The sequence below is a fragment of the Triturus cristatus genome, chromosome 8, assembly GCF_964204655.1.
Source record: "Triturus cristatus chromosome 8, aTriCri1.1, whole genome shotgun sequence".
Lineage (NCBI taxonomy): Eukaryota > Metazoa > Chordata > Amphibia > Caudata > Salamandridae > Triturus > Triturus cristatus.
Genome location: NC_140591.1, coordinates 472,103,857 through 472,125,602, shown reverse-complemented (window position 1 = coordinate 472,125,602; position 21,746 = coordinate 472,103,857). Strand labels below are relative to the sequence as shown.

The window sequence follows — 21,746 nt, the reverse complement described above, 5'->3', positions numbered from 1 at the left end:
TCAGTCTATTAATCACAAATATTCTTTGATTTGCGAATTATATATCAGAAATAGGCAAAACATTTACTTTGCAAAACTATACCGAATCATTGATACAAAATTGTTCTACTACTAATTTTCAATGTAAACCAAGGTTTTAGGAGCACCCGAAATCACACCACTACTGATCTGTTTAACCAATAAACCGGCAAGACACCAATGTAATGACAAAATTATCTTTATTATACTAAAATATTTTTAATACTTATTTTGTTACTTTGCTCTTAGGGCTAAAAAATGAAGATATGCTTTTCATTCCACTCTTGTCTACTTTGGCCAACGATTTCTGAGCTGCGGTCATCTTGCCGTTTGACTGTAAAAAAAAAAAAAGAAAAAAATGTTCAGGGCACATGTTTCTCACACCCATACTCAAATAAATTCCTTAGCCTGGCAAATGTAGATTCATACATTCCCTTTAACCTGAAGTAAGAACTTGTTTTTCGTGATTTATCTATTGCTTGGTCCCCACAGAGTATAAACCAATGGATTTACTCAATACAACGCTAAGGTAGACCGCAGTTTAAAACAATGACGGATTGAAATACGTTTGGCTTTAGCATAGAACAAAGATTTTCTTCAAGCTTAACTAATATAGGATGAATAACAGCAGCAGTGCACACTTCCGATAATCTGTGTGTACACACACACCCTGTTCTTCTCACACAACCCTCCCACCACCATACCAAACCCCCCCAACTCACCCCCCCATGCCAATTCACAGATTTAATGCAACAAAAAAAAAAAAAGACTAGTTTATGCACAAGCATGAAAATCCATGTCTGGAGTAGATTTCCATGCAGTGCCCTAGGAGTTTTTGCAAAACCGTTAACATAAAACTACCGTTGCAAATCGTAGGATTCACAGATTTGCACTAACGATTGCCTGCAAATTGTTACAAAAAGATGACACTGCCACTGTTTTTATCTGTTCTCCCAAAACTCTGAGGCAATCTGATACATAGCTGCCAAGGTTTCAGATTGCTATGTGTGACATTTTCATCATTTCACTGTATTTCAGTGACATTTCAAAAACTATGAGTGACACTTTCTCGCGAGCAAAATCAAGCAAAGAAGATGAGGGAAAAATAAATATCAGAAATTAAAACCTCCCTCCTCCTTTGGAGTTCATGAGGGCCTCATAGCTGCCAAGGTTTCAGATTGCCAAGTGTGACATTTTCATAATTTCACTGTATTTCAGTGACATTTCAAAAATTATGAGTGACACTTTCTCGCGAGCAAAATCAAGCAAAGAAGATGAGGGAAAAATAAATATCAGAAATTACAACCTCCCTCCTCCTCTGGAGTTCGAGAGGGCCTATTTTTAAACAGTGAAAGGTTGGCAGTCTTTGAGCTCGGTACCGGAGGCAGTCAGATCTTTTGCGATCCTGCCTCAGCAGAGAGGACTGTAAAAGATAGTCTGCTCTCCCAATGTTCACCGTAAGGACAGGCAGCAAACTGGCGGCACACAGAGCGGCATTTCACTGTTGGCTGGGCGAGGGGGGCAAAGTGTTATATGGTGAAAACTAAAGTGTACTCGGAGTCGCCGCTGTCAGTCAACTCTGCTCACATGCTACTTGCAGCGGCGGACTCACTGTCTGCACTCGTAATCTGCGCTCATTCACCTGCAATGCACCGAATTTACATTCTCTAATTTATATGTACTCAAACAAAAATCTGTGCATCGAAGTCTACACACCTGAGATTATCGAGGAATTTGCACTCGTACTCCTGACATCGCTGCACATATGAGATTACCACGAAACCTGCACCTTCTCTGTATCTTGTGAATGTGCACCTGCACACTTGGCATCCCGTGTACAACAATACACACACAGGATTATCTCTAAATGTGTACACACATACCTGTGAGCCAGCACTCCCATGTTAAAGCAGAGGCATTGTAGGCAGGAGACATTTAGTACAATGAAGCCATTTTGGCTTCACAAATCAGTAGTCTCCGGCCCGAGTAGGGTCTGTTATCATCTATGCAGATTTTACTCACCTCAAATTTGTGGCAAGGTATATGCAACAGAAACTCGGACTGATTGAAGCCTTTCATAGAGCTTGCAAATTACCGACTGTAGACGTTGTAACACGATAACAAGCACATTGATAAAAACCTTTCTCCTCCCAAACTTTCTTATTTACATATTTCATCTTTTTGTTTACCTGTAGCATCGCAACTCTACTTATCAGCCCAGAGCAAAGCACCTTAAGGTGTCCGAATCTTAAGGCCTTGGCATCATGACCCAGTCTGTACAATGCGCCCATGAGGATGGACCTGTAAAATATTCAGTAATTATGGCCAAATCGCCCAATCTGCCCTGGCCCTAAAAACTGATTGTGTCCCATGCCACGTGACAGGTGCTACTTTAAAGCGCTTCTTTGGTGCAGGTTTGCACTGTAAGAGCAAAAACAGACAAAGAATATCGGAGGCAAATGTTTTGAAAACACGGAAACTAGAGCTCATAAACCGGGAACAACTGTAATTGAAACGGGTTTAAAGTTCTCAGCACTGCAGCAGCATGGTGCGATTCAAAACTCGGATGGCTGGTACTTAAGAGTTGTACTTGTTAGCCGCCCGCCTCCTTCCTTAGTCCAGGGCTGTTTTCAGAGTCTGCTGCACTCCAGTGACAGACTGTCCTGGGAGGCCTCTGCAACTGCCGGTCATAGACTCCATGACGTGAGCTCGGTAATCATGATTAATTGAATTCACTATGGGCTCACAAGATGAAGGTCCGATGAGCAGGCAGACACTGCTGCGAGTGCCATACTTGCGACGGTGCCCGCAAACCAGAAGCAAATATCGAAAAAGTACTGCAAGTACTGCTGCCGCGGAGAGCTTCAAAATTAATGAAAAATTGCGTAGTAAACGGACAAACAAGGGGAGCTTAAAAATACATCAAATTCCATAGTAGGCATGCGTACGATGCCATGCATGCGCAAAAGCAAGGGGAGAGCACATACAGACGGGGAGTGGAAAACGACGGAACACCGGCGCGCGCTAGCAGTCTGGGTAGCACGGCTGGTACAGCAGATACAGTACCATTTGAAAATGCGTGACAATGCATTTCAGTGCGGTGATGCGGAACACCACACTGAAATGCGTTGGAGTCACGTCCGTTGCGCGATACTTGGCAGGCCTGCTGATCATAAAACAAGAGATATTCTACTCTGCTCCTGCTGCAGCACTCCCTTCACAAAAATGTAGAAATAGAATAGAAATAGATGGATCTTTTCTTTGAGCTGAAAGAGTCTGCGTAAAACTGGGACAAGACAGTCATATTGTCAAATATCCCCACATCCACTCCATATTTGGTGCTTTGAGCACATAATGGTCAACCATCTTCTGAGGGGCTTCTTTATACCCTTAGATATTTGGGGAGGTGGGTGCAGTAGTGCTTTCGGAATCAGACACAAAAATAGTGAATAGAAGAAATACTGCAGGCTACAATTGCAGGCATGTGCAGGGTTCCCATTCCAAATCAGGGCTTGTACTAATTTCCATAAAGCTAGATAACTGAACCCTGCTTTCGGCTATGTGAGCTGCAGCATTATGCACGGCAACATGTACTCTTTTGACATAAAAGGAATACTTACTCTGCTGGGCTGCCCGGAAGCCTTAGCCCTTTATTATACTTTTGTAATACACTTTAACCTTTGGCAGTAAGGAGCCACAAAGCCTGCATGTACAATACAATTAAAACAGGGGTTGGAAATGTTTTTGATCGATTAGAGCATCAAGCAAATACAGCAGCTAAAGGGTTAACTGAATTTTCAAACAATGATTTGAAAGAGCAAAAGGGACTTTCTACAGAATCTCAAACCAAATCGGTTAGTTTTGCTGTGTATTCGAAAATTCTGTAGGAATTTCTTATTTTGTCACAAAACAAAAATTATTTCCATAAACGTTCCATTTCTATTAGGAACACACTATGCTTCCCGGGATCAATTATGCCCTTTCTTAGGATTTAACATGTCTCAGTTCTACAAATAAAACCTATGTATAATAAGCACACAAAGTTTCTTTTGCACTGCGACAAGAGCTTCTCAAGAATCAACCCAGTACTGCTATTTGCGGTACTTGGTTACAAATGTTTGGGCTCCATGTTACCACTCTGCTGGACTCATTCTTCTCTTGGTCTTATTTTCAGTTTCCCTTTTCCACCTCTTGTTTATAGATGAGCAAGGAGTAAAGCATTATTTAGTGACCCCTAATTCAAGCCCTACCTAAATGACCAGAGTTAGAAATACTCGGAGGCTAATGCTTCTTTCTATGATCCTCTTATTCTGTGGGAATGCTCTAAAGCATATATATGGGAGGTTACCACTCCATATAATGCCAGACACCGAGATAGAAGAAACATTTATACTTGCTTAGAAACAAATTTACTGTGCAAAAAGGAACACACGCAACATACATTAAATTGAATATGCTACTTACCAGTATGCATCTGTTCTTGGCATGTAGGGCTGCTGACATTCATATCTGTGCATAGATCGCCGCCTAGTGTTGGGTCCGGATGTTTGCACGTTGTTGTCCTGGAAGAGTCTTCGAAGTATCCTGGGATAGGTGACTCCTCCCCTGGACTACAGTGCGCATGGGCATCCTCTCCATCCTCAGATTGTTTTTCGCCATTGTGGCAGTGATGGAGTAGATACAGAAAGTGATGACCATGCTTACAGTAATTCTGAGAGCTGCAGCTGTTACAGGCGCCGGGGAGGAGGGAGGGCGATATGAATGTCAGCAGCCCTACATGCCAAGAACAGATGCATACTGGTAAGTAGCATATTCAGTTCGAGGCATGTGGGCTGCTGAATTCATATCTGTGCATAGAATATATAGCAGTACCTCCTATTAGCGGCGGCTACCAGTGCCAGCTGCAGCGGTCTGAAAAAGAGTTCTGAGAACAGCCTGTCCTACAGCTGCCTGCTGTTTTGATTGCACATCCACACAATAGTGTTTGGTAAATGTGTGTGTAGTGGACCAGGTGGCTGCTCTACATATATCATGCAAAGGGATGTTTCCTAGGAAAGCCATGGAGGCCCCTAACTTACGTGTTGAATGGGCTCGTGGTGGAATCGTTCATGTGCGTTTAGCCTTTTGATAGCAAATTTGAATACATTTAACGATCCATCTGGCTATACCTGCTTTGGAGATAGCGTTACCTTTGTGGTGTGGGGCAAAGGCAACGAAAAGTTGTTTTGTCTTCCTAAAGATCTTAGTTCTGTCGATATAGTACATGAGGGCTCTCTTCACATCTAGTGTATGGAGTGCTCTTTCTGCGACAGTTTGTGGGTTTTGAAAGAAAACAGGCAGTTCAATAGTTTGATTCATGTGGAACTGCGATATCACCTTGGGCATGAATTTGGGGTTGGTACGTAGTACGACCCTGTTGGCGTGAACCTGTATAAATGGCTCTTGAACGGTTAGTGCCTGGAGTTCACTAACTCTTCTTAAAGAAGTGATCGCTACTAGGAAAGCGACTTTCCAGGTAAGGAATTGAATCTCGCATGAGTGTAGAGGTTCAAAGGGTGGACCCATCAGGCGTGTGAGGACCAAGTTAAGGTTCCACATTGGAGCCGGTGGGTGGCTTGGAGGAATTACTCGTTTGAGTCCTTCCAAGAATGCTTTGATGGCAGGCACCTTGAATAAAGAGAGGTGCTGCCTGTTCTGGAGATAGGCTGATATTGCGGTCAAATGGACACGTATAGAGGTGTACGCCAGATTGCATCGGTATAGGTGTAAGAGGTAACAAATTATGTTTTGGATGGATGCGTCTAGCGGGTTAATGTCATTATTGGTGCAATAAATGACGAACCTTTTCCATTTGGCTGCATAGCAAGCTCTGGTAGTGGGCCTTCTAGCTTCCTTGATGATGTCCATACAGTCAGGTGGCAGGTTTAGGTAGCCAAACTCTAGGACTTCAGGAGCCAGATCGCCAGGTTCAGCTGTTGAGGATCTGGGTGCTGAATCTCTCCATGGTTCTGCGTCAAATGCGCGGGTTTGATCCGCAGCCTTTGATGCGGCACCACGGAAAGTTCGAGAAAAGTGGTGTACCATGGCTGGCGTGCCCACGTTGGAGCAACCAGGACGAGTGTCAGGGAGTGTTGTCTGAGTTTGCGAGCCACCAGCGGTATCAACGGCGCTGGGGGAAAAGCGTACGCAAATCTGCCGGACCAGTTCATCCATATCGCATTGCCCTGCGATTGTGGATGTGGGAACCTGGCGGCAAAGCTTTGGCATTTTGCGTTTTCGCTTGTGGTGAATAGGTCTATCTCTGGATGACCCCATTGCTGTTAGTACGGTTGGAGTACTGATGGGTGTAACTCCCACTCGTGCATTTGGTGGCTGTGTCTGCTGAGCAGATCCGCCATCTGGTTGTCCTTGCCGGGGAGGTGATCCGCCATGAGGAACATGTTCCTCTGAATGGCCCACTTCCACATGCTCTGAGCCAGATGAGACAACTGTGGAGAGTGTGTTCCTCCCTGTTTCTGTATGTAGTACATGGCGGTCATGTTGTCCGTCCGGACCAACACGACTTTGTTGCACAAGTGTACTTTGAATGCTTTCATTGCCAGGAAGATTGCCATCAGTTCCAGAAGGTTGATGTGCATCTTCTTCTGTTGTGTTGTCCATAGTCCCTGCACTGTGTAATTGAGTACATGAGCTCCCCATCCCTGGAGAGACGCGTCCGCTGTCAGTATTATTTGTGGAACAGGCTCTTGGAACGGTCGGCCCTTGCAAAGGTTTTGTGGATTCCACCAATGCAGAGAGTTGTATGCCCGACCGCTCACCAACACTAGGTCTTTCAACTGTCCTTGAGCTTGATTCCACTGACGTGCTAAGCACTCCTGAAGCGGGCGCATATGTAGTCTCGCGTGTGGGACTATGAAAATGCAGGAGGCCATCATGCCTATCAACTGCATGAACACTCGCGCGGGAAGGGAGTGTTGTGGTTTGAACTTGGAAATCAGCATTTGCATGCTGTTGATTCTCACTAAATTTGGCTGAGCTGTGGACGCCAGAGTGTCTATAGTCGCACCTAGGTACTGTTGTACGTGTGCGGGTTGGAGATGGGATTTTGGGTAATTTAGTGAGAACCCCAGACTGTGAAGGAGGTAAATGGTACGGGACATGTGGCTGGCACATTGCTGGGCTGACTTTGCTTGAACAAGCCAGTCGTCCAGGTAAGGGTAGATGTGTATGTGCTGCCTCCGTAGATGTGCAGCCACAGTAGCTAGGCACTTTGTGAAAACTCTGGGTGCTGTTGTCACGCCGAAGGGAAGGACTTTGAATTGGTAGTGCTGCCCATGAACAGTGAACCTGAGGTATTTTTCGTGTGAGGGGTGAATGGGTATGTGGAAATACGCATCTTTGAGGTCCAGTGTGGCCAGGAAGTCTCCCTTTTTGAGCAGCGGGAGGACTTGCTGTAAAGTGAGCATGTGAAAATGCTCGGAGAGAATGTATAGGTCTGAGTGACCCGTCCTTTTTTGGTATTAAAAAGTACAGGGAGTACACCCCTGTACCTTGCTCGTGGACGGGTACGACCTCTATTGCGCCTTTTAGTAGCATACTTAGCACTTCCTGCTGTAAGAGCGTTAAGTGCTCTGAGGACATAGGACGGTGTTTTGGAGGTATTGTGGGTGGAGTCGAGGTTAATTCTAGGCTGTAACCGTGTTTGATAATATCTTTGACCCACCTGTCCGTGGTGATGGAGTTCCACGTGGACAGGAACCTTTGTAGCCTTCCCCCGACAGGTGTTATGTGGTCGGGAGGAAGGGAGAGGGCATCACTGTTTGTTCTTGGGGGAGGACCTGCTGTTGCCGTATCCCCGTCCTCTGCCTTTTGTGCTTGAGCCACGATAACCACCCCGGGTGTTTTTATCGTAGGAGCTTTGTGCGTTTCCCTTGTTGTATGTTTGCTGTGACCCCTGTCCTCTACCTGCTCCTCTATTTCCGGGGCGACGAAAGGAGCCGCTCCGAAAGGATTGTGTTTGGAGAGCCCCCATGGACTTTGCAGTGTCCGTGTCCTTTTTTATTTTCTCTAGGGTGGTGTCAACCTCTGGCCCGAATAAGTAGTCGGGGTTGACAGGCTGGTTGAGGATGTTATTTTGCACTTCAGGTTTGAATCCGGAGATTCGTAACCAGGCGTGTCGTCGCAACATGACGCTAATGTTTATGGCTCTGGCAGCTGTATCCGCGGCATCCAGTGCACACTTAATGGATGCGTTTGTGAGGAGTTGTCCCTCTATGATGAGGATCTCTGCTCCCTCTTTGTATTGGTCAGGGAGATGTTGGAGTAATTGTTCTAATGTGTCGTAGTGTGCTCGATCGTAGCGAGCGAGGAGCGCCTGAGTATTGACAATGCGCCATACGTTAGCTGCCTGGGCCGCAACCCGTTTGCCGGAGGTCTCTAGCACCTTGGATTCTTTTTCCGGGGGAGGAGCATCACCTGTTGTTTGCGAGTGTTCCCGTTTGCGAGCATTCGCAACCACTATGGAATCCAGAGGTAACTGGCCTTTAATGTAGGTAGGGTCCCCAGGCGCCGATCTGTATTTTTTGTCGATCCTGGGGTTTATTACTCTTGCCCTGGTGGGTTCTTTGAAGATGTCCTTTGCTGGTTTGAGGACACCCTTCAACATGGGTAGAGTTTTTATATTCCTTTCTGAGGATGCGAAAGTATCCATGAGAAAGTCGTCCTCGATGGTGTCAGAGTGGAGTTGCACACCATGATTGGCCGCAGCACGTTCAATGAGGGCGTTGAATGCGGCAGTGTCCTCTGTGGGAGACGTTTTTGCTCCATAGAGTTGCGGGTCCTGTGTATCCATAGGTGCACCAGAGTCCACAGGGTCATCCCAAGCTTGGTCAGGGTCCTGTTGGCCTTCAGGGTCCATCTCTCCGGGGTAGGGGACGTGGTCACCGAAGTAGTCCTCCAAAACGTCTGTTTCGGAGTGTGTGGGAGAGAAGGACTGTGGATCTTGGTAAGAGGAATGGAGAGGTTCGTAAAGAACTGGTTCCGAAGCCACTGGCAGCTTTTTCTTAAGCGGGATCCGGTAGGAGTCCAAAGCTGGCTCGGAAGTTATTCTCCTCTTGTGGAGCATCATCCTGCCGGTGTCGGCGTCGATGATGTGTGATGGAGACGTGTCTGCAGGAGAGCGTTCGGCAGGCGTGATCGTGGTGTGGGTGACCCGTGCTCTGATTTGGAACAGTTTTGGGGCTGTGGATGGCGGCAGGCCAAAAGTAATGTTGGCTGGTGCCGAAGAGGCTGTTGGAGCTTTTATCGGCTCGGAGCCTGACGTGTCCTGGAGGACTGCTTTTTGTTTGATGCGTTGCGCAGCAACGGGCCGCACCTGGAGCGCCATCGATTCTTTTGCGCCGACCGGTTCTGTAGAGGCGGGCGTGGACTTCTTCGGCGCCAGTGGGTCATCGAGTCGAGGAGCGGTAGTGGCCGTCGACGTCGTTGATGCGTGTGCCTTTGGTGGTGCTGTCGAAGCGGTATGAGACGCAGCAGGCAGTTTGACCTTTGGGGTCGGAGCCGATTGTTTCGGTGCCGGGAGCCGAGTAGGTTTGGTGGCACCGAAGGTCTTTTTCCGTGTGTCGGCGCCGACGTCGGCTGCTGCAAGCTCGGCACCGAAGTCTCGTTTGGTGCGGTCGTTGCCGACGGGTTTTGCTGGCGTCGAAGGTGTGGTGGGCCTCGATCCGACCAGCGTCACTTTTGGTTTCGGTTTCTGGTGAACCAATACAGCTTTCGGTTTCGCTGAAGGGAAACCAGCCGTTTTGGGTAGTAATGGCTGCCGCTGAATGTCCGAGGCCGGGCCAGAGGGCGGGGCCGAAGAACTGCGGGATAGGTCTTGGGTAAGGCCCGAAGGCGATCCCTCGACCGGGGCCATAGACTGGCGCACTGGGATATCCTCAGTCTGTACGGGTAGGCCTTGCTCGTCACCGGAGCTACACTCTTCGGCCCCTAAGGCCTCATTGTAGTCTCCTACCTCGGTGTCGGCTTCATCTCTGTGAAAGAGTTGTTCTTCGACGTCCTCCGATGCGGAGTCGTGTTCGGAAGCGGAGCTGGAGGGTAGGTTCTCCACGTCTTCGACATCTTCGTCCTCGGCGCTGAAGATGTTGGTCGGGGCCGGTGCCGCTTGCTGCGCTTCGAGTCTCGCTGCTCGTCGATTCCGGAGAGTCTTCTTGGATCGGAATCGGGCACAGGCCATACATGTAGACTCGTCGTGGTCCGGTGAAAGGCATTTGTTGCACACCGGGTGGACGTCGACATGGGGATATTTCGCATTGCATACAGGACACCGCTTGAATGGTGTCCTCGATTCCATCGTCGATGACGGGTCGATGGTCGGGTAAGATGCGAAAAAGTTGGTTCTGGAAGTTAGTAAACTAACAAAGATACTATCGATACCGATCGGGAACAGTACCGACGCGAACTAAAGGCCTTTTGGCCTGGAAAAAGTTTTTCCTAACTTGAGTCAAGATAAGCACATCCGAACCCAATGGCGGAAAAAAACAATCTGAGGATGGAGAGGATGCCCATGCGCACTGTAGTCCAGGGGAGGAGTCACCTATCCCAGGATACTTCGAAGACTCTTCCAGGACAACAACGTGCAAACATCCGGACCCAACACTAGGCGGCGATCTATGCACAGATATGAATTCAGCAGCCCACATGCCTCGAACAGAGTAATTTACCATTATGTCACCCACTCATGCACGCAAACTGACAGCTATCTTAAGCACCATGAAGAGGCCATTAGTACCAGAAAACGTATTTAATATAAACAAATGGAATATGCAAGCTACAATACAGAGTGAGCAATTGGCTTACATTCTCGGGCTTTTTGAAATAAGAATTTAAAAAAAGAAAATTCACATTTTCGAAGTAAAACTCTTTCTGTAAGAATTCCAGAATATTTATCTTTGTATCTCAATGATCCACAAAACAAGCGGCTAAGATGGAACATATTTTGGACAGATTAATTCTCCATGAAACAGAATATCTCATCCCCGAACGCATAGCGATTTCAGATGTACTCAGGGTTGCGGGACAAAAGAGGAAAATTAATAAATATCTATGCACTGTCATAAGAATGGTGCGTATCCTTCCTGAAGTTTACAAATTAGTGTTTGAACATGGAGTTACGGTTTTGCTGCATTTGTGAAGAAGCATTCACTCTTGTAATGGTGTGGTACAAGGATTACAATGTTTTACAATGTGGATAAAATTCCTAAACACTACAGCACTCATCAGCCATTAGGTCTACTTAATGTAGGCATTAAAATCTTGTCTAAAATATGGGTAAACATCCTTTTGAAGTGTATAGACAATTTGACATCCCAACTTTACAAGGCCAAGTACGGGCAGAGATCTTAATCAACATACTTGTATGTTGGAAAGAGTTCATCTTGCATGAGAGAAAGGTTACTCTTGATCATTTGCTGCTATGGCAGATGGAAGGCGACTGATCTAGCCAGTTGCCCTTTTTTATGGTACACTCTTGACTGAGTTTTAGTGATAATCTTCTTCGGCTGGTTCAAGCTCTTTATTAAAAGTCAGTGCTATCTGGCAAGGTGTGCTGGGTTTGATAAATGTGACCCGATTGGGCTCGAAAGGGTTGGAGATTTCTGGGTGTGAGGTAAGGTAGTCCCCTTTAGCACCCTACAGAGAGACTATGAGTTGCATGAGAGGGAAACCTTTAGATACCTTCAGGTCAGAAGTGCGTTGCACAGGGCTATTCCCAAGGATACAGTCCTACCAGCCGCCTCGCCACTGGAGGATAGACTCCTTGACGATTATCTCAAAGACAAAGCTATCTCCTTGACTTATAAAAAGATTTTAAATAATACCCCAGATGCACTGGAGGAAGCCCGAGCTAGTTGGGTGGAGGATGGTGGCGACTTAGATGACGAGGAATGGCAGGAGGCATTGGTATCTCCCCCCCCCCCCCGAGAAGTGGCTGTTCGATCTAGGTTTAAATTGATCCAGCTTAAACTCTTGAATCAAGTGTACTATACTAGTGTGAGATTGGTAAAAATGGTGATACAGAGCTCCCCTCTGTGCTCTAGAGGATGTGCCAAGAAGGGATGTATTTTCACCAGTGGTGGGATTGCCCGATAGTGCACCTATATTGGGAGAAAGTGACAACAAAAATGAGGGAGATTTGTGGGAAATCAATGGAGGTCGACGCTCGGCTGTGCCTCCTAAATGTATGGGAGGCCACTGACTTGACAGCTTCCCTTGGGAAATGTGGTCGCTAAACGCAATATAGTGAGAACATGGAAAGGGGAGGTGGCACCCGAAATCCACGAATGGGAGACTGATATGGACTGCTGCATGCAGATGGAGAGGGTCATTTATGAGGCGAGAGGATGCCCGCAAAAATGGACAAAGATCTTGACGGCCTGGAACGAACAAACAGAGGGTTGCTTCAGCCGCCAGTAGCCAGTGGCAGCTGAAGCAGGTACCGAGAAGGGTCCTAGACATTGATGAAAGTGTGACTACAGGTCGGGCCCCCACATGGAACTCATGGGGCACTTTCCGGATATTGTCTGAGAAAGCGCCACAAGAGGAAATTCTCCTCTAACACATATCACACCTTAGCGCGTGTCACATATATGTCTTTTAACAACACGTTTTTAGACCACTCACTTTGCACTACACATAGGTCCTGAAGAAAGCCATACCACTAAGAGGGCATGGCTGAAACATGTTGACCGACTAGGATATTGGAGTTACCTTAAGATCTCCTTAAATATCCGACTCTCGTTTTTATTAACTGCCAAGGGCCCACTCATTATGACTGTCATTTTTTATCCCAGGGACCCTTAGGACAGCTTTTTTAACATTCTCTCACTTCCTTTCACTGCACTCTCACGGCACAATACCAGCTCCGCTGTATCCAGACGTCGTCGCACACCCAAGGTGCACTCGGTGCCTTGGGTGGGGCCCATGATGAAGCATGTCACCCAACTAGGTTGGTGAGTGATGGCCTTACTATAAACAGAATGAGTTTCCTTTCCAAAACAAACATACGCTAGGAGCACCCACTCCAGAGCTAGTTCTCTTTGATAAAACACTTATGCGACTACGCCAGCCATGTAGGAGGTGGGGGTGCTCAGTTTTGAAAGATGCTGGCAAAATTAAGCATACTATGGGATAAGTGTAGCACCCAGCTCGTGTAACTCAAATGATATTTGTAAGACACTGTTTCAACTATTATAGAAGGCTGTATAAATATATTATGGAAATTCACCAACAAATTTATACAAATTAAACGTACACATTTCTGAGCACACACTCAACAAAAATATAAAATCCATATTTGAAATCTTCATCTCTTTAGCACCATTATGCATCCCACACTGCACTAACCAGCGTACACAATTAAGTGCTGCATGCATTTTTAAGAACATATGTGATGTTGGATAAAGTGTTGAAAAAAAAAAAAAGTTTGTTAAACCAAAGACAGTGAAACCACTTTAAATCCAATATTAAGCCATCTGAGAAAAGCAAGAGAGCCTAAATAGACAGATTGCTAGTTCAGCAAATAATTAAAACACATACCTTTTTGCTCTTTGGATCACCCAAATTAACTTTTGTGTAGTCGTCACCGGCTTCAACTGGCCCTTCTGCTTTCCGTTTCTGAAATGTTAGAATGTTGAAGTTGCTCTGTTAAACACTAGATTTGTTTTTTGTGAGCGTTCAACGTAATTGTTTCCATAAATGATAAATGGAGTCCGCACAGGACCTAGTTCACTTTTTTGCCACATGCAAAGAGTAAGAGGGACATAGATTATGAACAATTTACACGGCATATTCATGTGCGTTACTTTCAACAAGGAGTAAACTGGTTAGAAACAAAATACGATGGGCCAAAATGGGAAAGAAATCATAAATGACATTTAAAATCTTAAAGAGAAACAAACTATTAAAAATATAAAAAAGAAAATTGTGGCAGAAAATAGCAATGCAGACATCCATAAAGAAGTAATGACCAAATCAGATAATGTAGTCAACTTTTACAGCTGGTCTTATACTGAGGTTCAACTTCTATATGCATGCTGGTACTTGGAACATTTGAACAACAGAATCCAGAAGATGTTGGGCAAGGCTACAAAGGATGTTAAAGTATCAGACCTCAAAACCACCCGACACATTAACATTTTGTAATGTTTGACAATAATACATAACACTACAGTAGGCTAGACCTCTTATTCTGTCAGAAAACAAATACATTTGGAAATCAGCTTAGTGTTCAGAATAGGCTCTTCAGTTCCAATAAACCAAACGGTGGTGCCTGTGCCTGCAAACACATTTATTCAGACTAGGCTCTTCAGTTCCACCGTATTACAATTTAAAGATATTACCTGTACCAATGCACATTAGGACTATGTCCTACCATTACAGACTTGGCAAATTTAGGATATCGCTGACATGGATTCATATTATGACTAGGGTCTTCAATTCCAGTCAACAAATTCAGGAAATCACTGGTACAGATGCATTCTCAAACAAGGCACATTCTCAAACAAGGCTCTTCAGTTCCAAGTCAACAAATTTAAGATATTGCTTGCACTGATTAAATGCTCAGATTAGGCCTTTTCGTTCACCAATTAACACAGTGGTGGAACTGCCTGTACAGTTGCAATTACAAATTGTTGGTTTCTAAATGTGAAGACACTAGATATATTTTCCCAGGATAGTTCTTTTATTCATAATTTTTTTTTTGTTTAAATCTTTGTCATTTTCAACATTAGTGATGCATTACAACAATAGATCAGCGACACAGTGTAAGAAGAGAAAATACTTTGGTACATCAATCATTGAGGACACAGCGGTGATAGTATGCGCCCAATGTGTATACGAGCAGGGTTGGCGAAGACCACAGCGTTGGGACACCTGAGTGGAGATGTAACCGCATAATTGGCATTGTGATGTGTAGTTCATTGCTGGTCTGTGTGCAGGGCTATGCATCACTGAACAATGGGCGTAGGATTCAACAAAATGAGGACAAAGTAACTCAAAGGGGTGGGGATAACCTTCGAGACCTATAGCCGCAAAATGTTACCTCAGGTGTTTGTCTGCTTGTAGTGTGCATTAGGTTCCTATGCTAGGTCTGGCTGAGTAGGGATTAAGAGATGTCGCCCCACCAGGGATGCTGTGATAGCGATAGCTGAATGTGGCATTAGAGCTGTTTAGACTTCTGCCCCCTCTTGTGTAACCTCAGCGGGTGCATCCATCTTCTGTAGGACGTTTACAATATCCCCCCCCAACCACTAGCTAGGGGAAACTTGCGCCCTCCGCCTTGACCCAGTTGTTGTTCTTTTATTCATCATGGCGCTGCATTCTTAAACACTACGTTATTTGTGTTTTATGTCATAAAATGCAGCCCAATGCCTTTACATTTAATGTATTGGAAATGCTCAATCAACTAAGGTGACAAATTTCTGTTAAACCAAGAACTTGAGATGCTAGTTTACCACTATTACATCACCACTGAAAGAACTACCAGAGAAACTGTTATGATGCAGGGATTCAAAACACACATTGTTCCTCCTTGATAAAAAAAAAAAAAAAAAAAAAAAATCTGACTTTAACTACATTTTATTTCATATATCTGCATGGGTACGTGCGTGAACATCAACGTACAAAGCGGATGCAGCTGGGACTATTGGCATATACTAACACTATCTGTACACCTTAAATTGGCCGCTCTGGGTGCTCCCCCCCCCCCCCAATAGATTACGCATGCAACCTTGGCATTATACTGGACTCTTCGCTCACAATGAACTGTCAAATCAACGCAGTTTCCTTAGCCTGCTTCCACCCGCTTCGCAAGACTTTCAGATGGATCCCCACAGAATCCAGACGGACGGTCACCCACGCACTCATTACCTGCAGACTCGACTACAGCAACACACTGACGGCGTCACCCAGAAACAGCTAAAAAAAACTACAGAATGTCCAAAACGCCACCGCCAGACTGGTCCTCAACATTTCTTGCTGCAGCCACATCACCAACACCGCCAACTCCACTTGCTGCCAGTCAACAAGAGTCACTTTTAAGCTCCTCACTCACACTTACAAAGCCCTACAAAATGAAGGACCAGTGTATCTGAACCACCGCCTCACATTCCACATGCCAACCAGACAACTCCGATCCTCCCAACTCGCCCATGCCTACATCCCCAGGATCCACAAGACCAGAACCAGAGGGAGATCGTTCTCCTACTTTGCAGCCAAGACATGGAATACCCTGCCCCTACACCTCAGGCAATCGTCATCACTGACCCAATTCATGAAGGATCGCAAGACCTGGCTCTTCGAATGATCCTCCACCCAGTCTGACCAGCAGCCTTCATCCCCCACTACCTTGAGACTCTTATGGGTGAGTAGCCGCACTTTACAAGCCCCTGATTGATTGATTGACTGCAACAAATCCGTGGCAGAGAAAGACAAGCAAAGGCAATTTGTTTTTCCCTCCAGTGCCTGCCACATTCTTGTTCTTTCATTGGTCAGAGCTAGCCACTTTGCAAATAATGAGCTCAATATTAACCTCCTCGAGCTGCACGTTTGCCTGCTGTGTGTAGGGGATAATAGATTTATAGTGGGATATTTTCCTAAAGTTGGAAAATAGCTTCAGTACCACCTCTTATAAAAGAAATTAAAAACACACTTAACCCACTTGAAACAAGTAGTTACCATCCAAACTCCAGACTCACCTTGTCTGCCAAACTGGTGGTGAAGGCTATGAATGTGGAATTAACCTAGTTTCTAAATAATAATCCACCATTTGGACTCCACTTAGTTCGGCTTCAGCAGCGGTCACAAAATGGAGTCAGCAGGGACTGTGGCTGCCGGTGATAATCGGAGAAAGTCTAGTCAAAGAAGGTAAAGCAGCTCTTATCCTGCTTGACCTGCTGGCAGCATTCGACATCGTCCACCACAAGGTACTGCTGGATCATCTCAACAATATTCAGATCAAGGGTACCGTATTGGCCATCTTAAGATTGCTCCTCTCAGGCAGAGAACAATCTGTTGCTCTCAATGATTGTGTCGCTAGCTCCTTCTCTCTCCTGTGTGGCGTCCCACAATGGTCATCATTGTGCCCTACGCTTTAATATTTACCTTACCCCCTCTAGCTAGTTTGGTCAGATCCTTCAGGTTTTCCTTAGTGTTGTATGCTGACGACACACAAATTGTGGTCTCAATGTCAAAGATGCTGCCACTAGATTTCATGATTGAATGCTGAGAGTGGGAAACCGGGTGAAGGTAAATTGCCTGAAGTTAGGGAAGACTGAGTTCCTTTTGTTTGGGATTTATCTATCCTTTTGGTCCCGTGCCTGGTGGCCACAGAACTTGGAAACGCTCTCTACCCTGATTAAGAAAGTCAGGAACTTGGGTATTATGTTTGATAAACTGACATTTGGGGATCAAATTAATGTGGTCACGTCATCTTCCTTAATTAAGGAACATTTTAAAAATCCTTCCCTGCATTCCCCATGAACTGCAGAAGACCGTAATTGTGACTCTGGTCCTTTTGAAAATTGATTGCAACACCCTCTACGCAAACATGCAAAGGTTGCTGAACAAGCTTCATACTTTGTAGAAAGCAGCAGCTCATATGTTGCTGGGGATTCCCGAATTCAGGTCAATATCTTGGGCCCAGCATAGTTTACACTGGCTACGTATTAGGAAACACATTGCTTTTCAAGCTCTCTGTATTGCACATAGGGCTCTGCATGGTGCCTGTCCTGAATATTTTCAGCGTGGTTTTAACTGGTATGCTCCCACCAGAACTCTCCACTTTACTTCTGCCAAAAATGTTAAGATCCCCAAATGTAAACCATCTACCTGGAGCGGCTGAAGTTTCATAGGCTGCACTGATAAACTGTGGTATAACTTTCCTCTAAATTTGAAACCTCAGTCAAATCTTCTCCAATTTAGGAAGGCTATAAAAACATGGTTATTTGTCAATTAATATCAAGGTAGAAGTACGATCCATATGTAGGCCGCAGTGCTAAGATGCCTTAGGGAATATGCATGCTTCAAAAGCATGGCCGTACCAGCATATTTGAGTGTTACGCTTTGAGTGTGCTGCAGGGTTTGGACATATTGGAGGCAACTCTTGACTTTGAAAAGTTCACAAGTGCCTTTTTAGAGTCTATTGTTTGTTAGGAAATGCATGCAAGAAGTTTAAGCCCTGGCTTTTCAATTAATTAACCTACTATAGACCGATCTAGGGGCATACACCTGCTCAGTGCCAGGATACCCTTGGGGTGATAGACTAGTAAAAATCAAGAGAGGGAAGGAAGAGGGAAACAATCAAGAGAGTCAACCTCGAGTCGTCTAGGGTGGGCCCACCGGATATAGGGGATATAACTTTTTTTAAAGGAACTCTAACTCACTGAATGTTTTCCAGTGACATGCTTCATCATTGAGTTTTTCCCGACCCTCTGAGGGTCAGAGCATGCTGCGACCTCTTTCTTTACAATGGAGCACTTAAGAAAAATGCCTTTTCCCTATATCCAGTGGGCCCACCCTAAATAACTAGAGTGACTTTTGATTGTGGCGCTTTACACATACAAATGAAATGTGAAAATTGTCCTTTCAAAATTCAGAATGTCACCCATTTCCTTCAAACATTTCTCAGAAAGGGACCCATTCACCAAATTCCCCTAAAATAAGTCATACTCGCTCACTTGTTTGAATGTTGGGCAAGTATTACTCCCCTTTACTTTCAAAGATCATCAGCTACCACTGGTACGGATAAACAACTATATCTGCTTCCCACTGAAGACAGCTAGATCAGTTGGATCTTGTAACTGGTCTCAAAAACCTGAAAGGTGCCCTGTCTTCATACCAACCACTGGATTTCCTGTCACCCACTGAACGTGACAAAAAGACTCTTTTAATCCTTAAACATCACCACTCTTTTTGCTGGAGTGAGGCTTGTTTGATTGGTGGGTGGGTTTCAGTAAAGGCATTCGACTATTTTTTAGAAACAGTTCTGCACCACTTGACCTTGGCCACACGGAGTTGTCCAGCGTTGAATCCTGACCTCTGAGGGCAGGTGCATCAAAGCAAAATTATGACTGTTTTCCCTCTTTTCCAGTGAGACATTGCTGGGAGAACAATTAAAAACTCAAGTGTAAATCCTTCTGCATTAACCTGAACATAGACCCAGAGGATAAAACTATCCGTGTGGGTAATGATATAGCAAATCTAGTTCCTATAATATAAATGCTTAGGATTATATCACTTTTCTACAAGGGGCTAGCAACTTCTCGTTTTTTATGTGCATCACAACTCTAGCTCTTCTTTTTGTCTACCTGTTACTACAATTCCTCTTACAAGATATAGCTCCAACTAGACATGAATTTAGATGTAATTTACAGCATTTTGCTGTATTGGAGTCTCTAGTCCATACCACCTCCTCGAGTAAAGCCTTGACTGCTCAACTTAGTGCCCTTGGAGAGTTAGCTGCCCAAAGGAAGTAAACCAGTTATCTAACTCAAGTGTATCAATATTAATGGTCAAGAAACAACAGTGGTAAATGAGAGCACCAACACAGGATATTGCACATTAGCCAATCAGCTGCTGAGGCCTCAGGGAAAGGCCTTCAGGTCAGCTTCTTCATCTTCAAGATGTATGAACACGCTAGAGGTGTGGGTTTTCTAGTGATGTTACATAGGTAAGACTCTACAGTGATGTTCCTTAAACCAGTCATGTACCGTGCAAACAAAGCTTCATACCGATTAATTAGTGTCCCTGTTAAATTTGGATTTTAAGGTTTTATGTAAAAGCATTACGACTCGTATCGCTGAAGGGTCATAAAGTATGAAGCTACTTATCTATAACAATAGACTTGTAGCTTGAGAATATTTTAAATTCACATACTAAGCTTTATCCAACCATCTAGTGATTGGGTTCTGCAAAACATCTAGTTTACTGAAGTAAATGTTTTGGGCATTAACCGCAGCAGGGTAGGAAGAGGATGTCTCGCACCAGAGAATAGACACCATCTTCAAATCATATCTTCCTGATTGCACGTTGAGTGAATGCCAAGTTAGAATCTAGCAATCTTCACTTCCTCTTCACCGGGGATGATTAAATAGAGAATATTAATCCAGAAAAGTCTCAAGCTGAAATCATTTAGTTACACATACGTAACCTTTTTATATTGCAGATTAATGCATCCCAGACGCACATGCTGTGCATACATTGCAAAGCAGTATTCCTTCTCTGTGGAGATGGAAGTGAAGCGGGAGTAGTCTGCCACACTGAAATCAATATTCATGCAGTAATCTTAGGTTAATGTGTTAACGGAGGAGCTGCCCTGTATATTTGCAAGGAAACGTTTTACCAATGAGCGCTATATGTGATTTCCCTGCATATCAAGCAAGGGAGGAGATGAGCAAGAGACTAGGAGCTGCCATGTCGTTTTGAAATCTTGAAATTTGCGCAATCTAGTTTGGCGTAATTATGTAAAGTGTCAGAAAGATTATGATTGCACAAAATGCAAAACCACCATGTGGCTCTATATTTTAGAACAAAATGTATCCTGATGTCAATTTTGGATGCGAGGATGCATTTTGCACTGAAAAAAGTGCAAAAAAACACAATCATCACAAACCGCAGCTATTCACGTTCTGGTCTTTCGTGCTGTTTCCCGGCCCTTGCACCAAATTTTGCTGCGAACAGTGCATAATTACAGGACGTGGCATAATGTGTAATTTCGGGAATTTAGCACAACAAGCATATCACAAAACAGAAATTATGCTAGAATATGCTGACGTAATGGAAATTTCTCCCAGGCCTACAGAAAGGTGACAGCTCTCCAAACATCATGAATATGCAAATACCTTTCCGCTATACATTTACGATGGATGACAAGGCAATTTAAAGTTTTGACTGGAACAACATCCAACAATCATCCTAAAAATAATCTCGGTATATGTGTGCAAGACTACTCCGCATCTTATCCAGAACACCGAACTATAGCTTATCAATCAGATGCTGGTAACGTAAGATGTTGAGGGAAGGAAAAGGAACTGCCAGACATTAAATGACTACTGTGTTAGTTCCATGAGGGATAGGGGTTGCAGAGTGATGTGGTGGCCCTCTTAAAGCCCTCTAGAAGTCAGTGTGTAATTGGCACTTTGGAAACTTATTGACTATTCTTGCTTTTAAGGTAAGCCATTAATACAGTCATTATACCAAACTGGAGGATGTACAAACAAGCACCCAGCAGATGTCAAGCACTGTAACATGTCTTTAATGAAAAACATAAATGCTTTGAGAGTGCCTTTTGGCACTCCGAAAAATCTTCTGTCAAGAAGGCCATGCCGTGACTTGTGGAAGTTAACTTTAAAGCAACCACAACAGAAGTTGGATGGTCCAGTTCCTACTGCTCTCATAATGAGAAATAACATCCATTCACTAACCAGCCCGCTCGGTATCAACAGGTCGGTGGCTTTCTGCCACTGATATAGTAGCAATCCTGGCTAACCCAATGAATAAGGAGTAGTTTCTTACCTGTAACTCCAGTTCTGTAGTAGGGGTATCTCTGTTATAGTCATAATCTAGGAATAGTCCCGCCCATGTGCGGGGACCCCGGAGCAATCAAAATATCTCTTAAGCTGTCCTGCATTTGCAAACCTGCAAAGACACTTAAGAGACAGACAAAAATAATACAG

At 44.7% G+C, this 21,746-nt stretch overlaps 1 protein-coding gene across 1 annotated transcript in view; it reads right to left on the bottom strand.

Moving 5' to 3' along the window:
* Nucleotides 1–201: 201 nt before the first annotated feature.
* RNASEH2B (ribonuclease H2 subunit B) overlaps nt 202–21,746 on the bottom strand; it is a 247,040-nt gene continuing 225,495 nt past the window's right edge. The window contains exons 10-11 of the mRNA XM_085621944.1: nt 13,612–13,689; nt 202–352 (exon numbers count right to left, since the gene is read on the bottom strand). Coding sequence (XP_085478070.1) covers nt 245–352; nt 13,612–13,689 — 186 coding nt within the window. The 3' untranslated portion in view covers nt 202–244. The remainder of the gene's footprint in view (nt 353–13,611; nt 13,690–21,746) is intronic.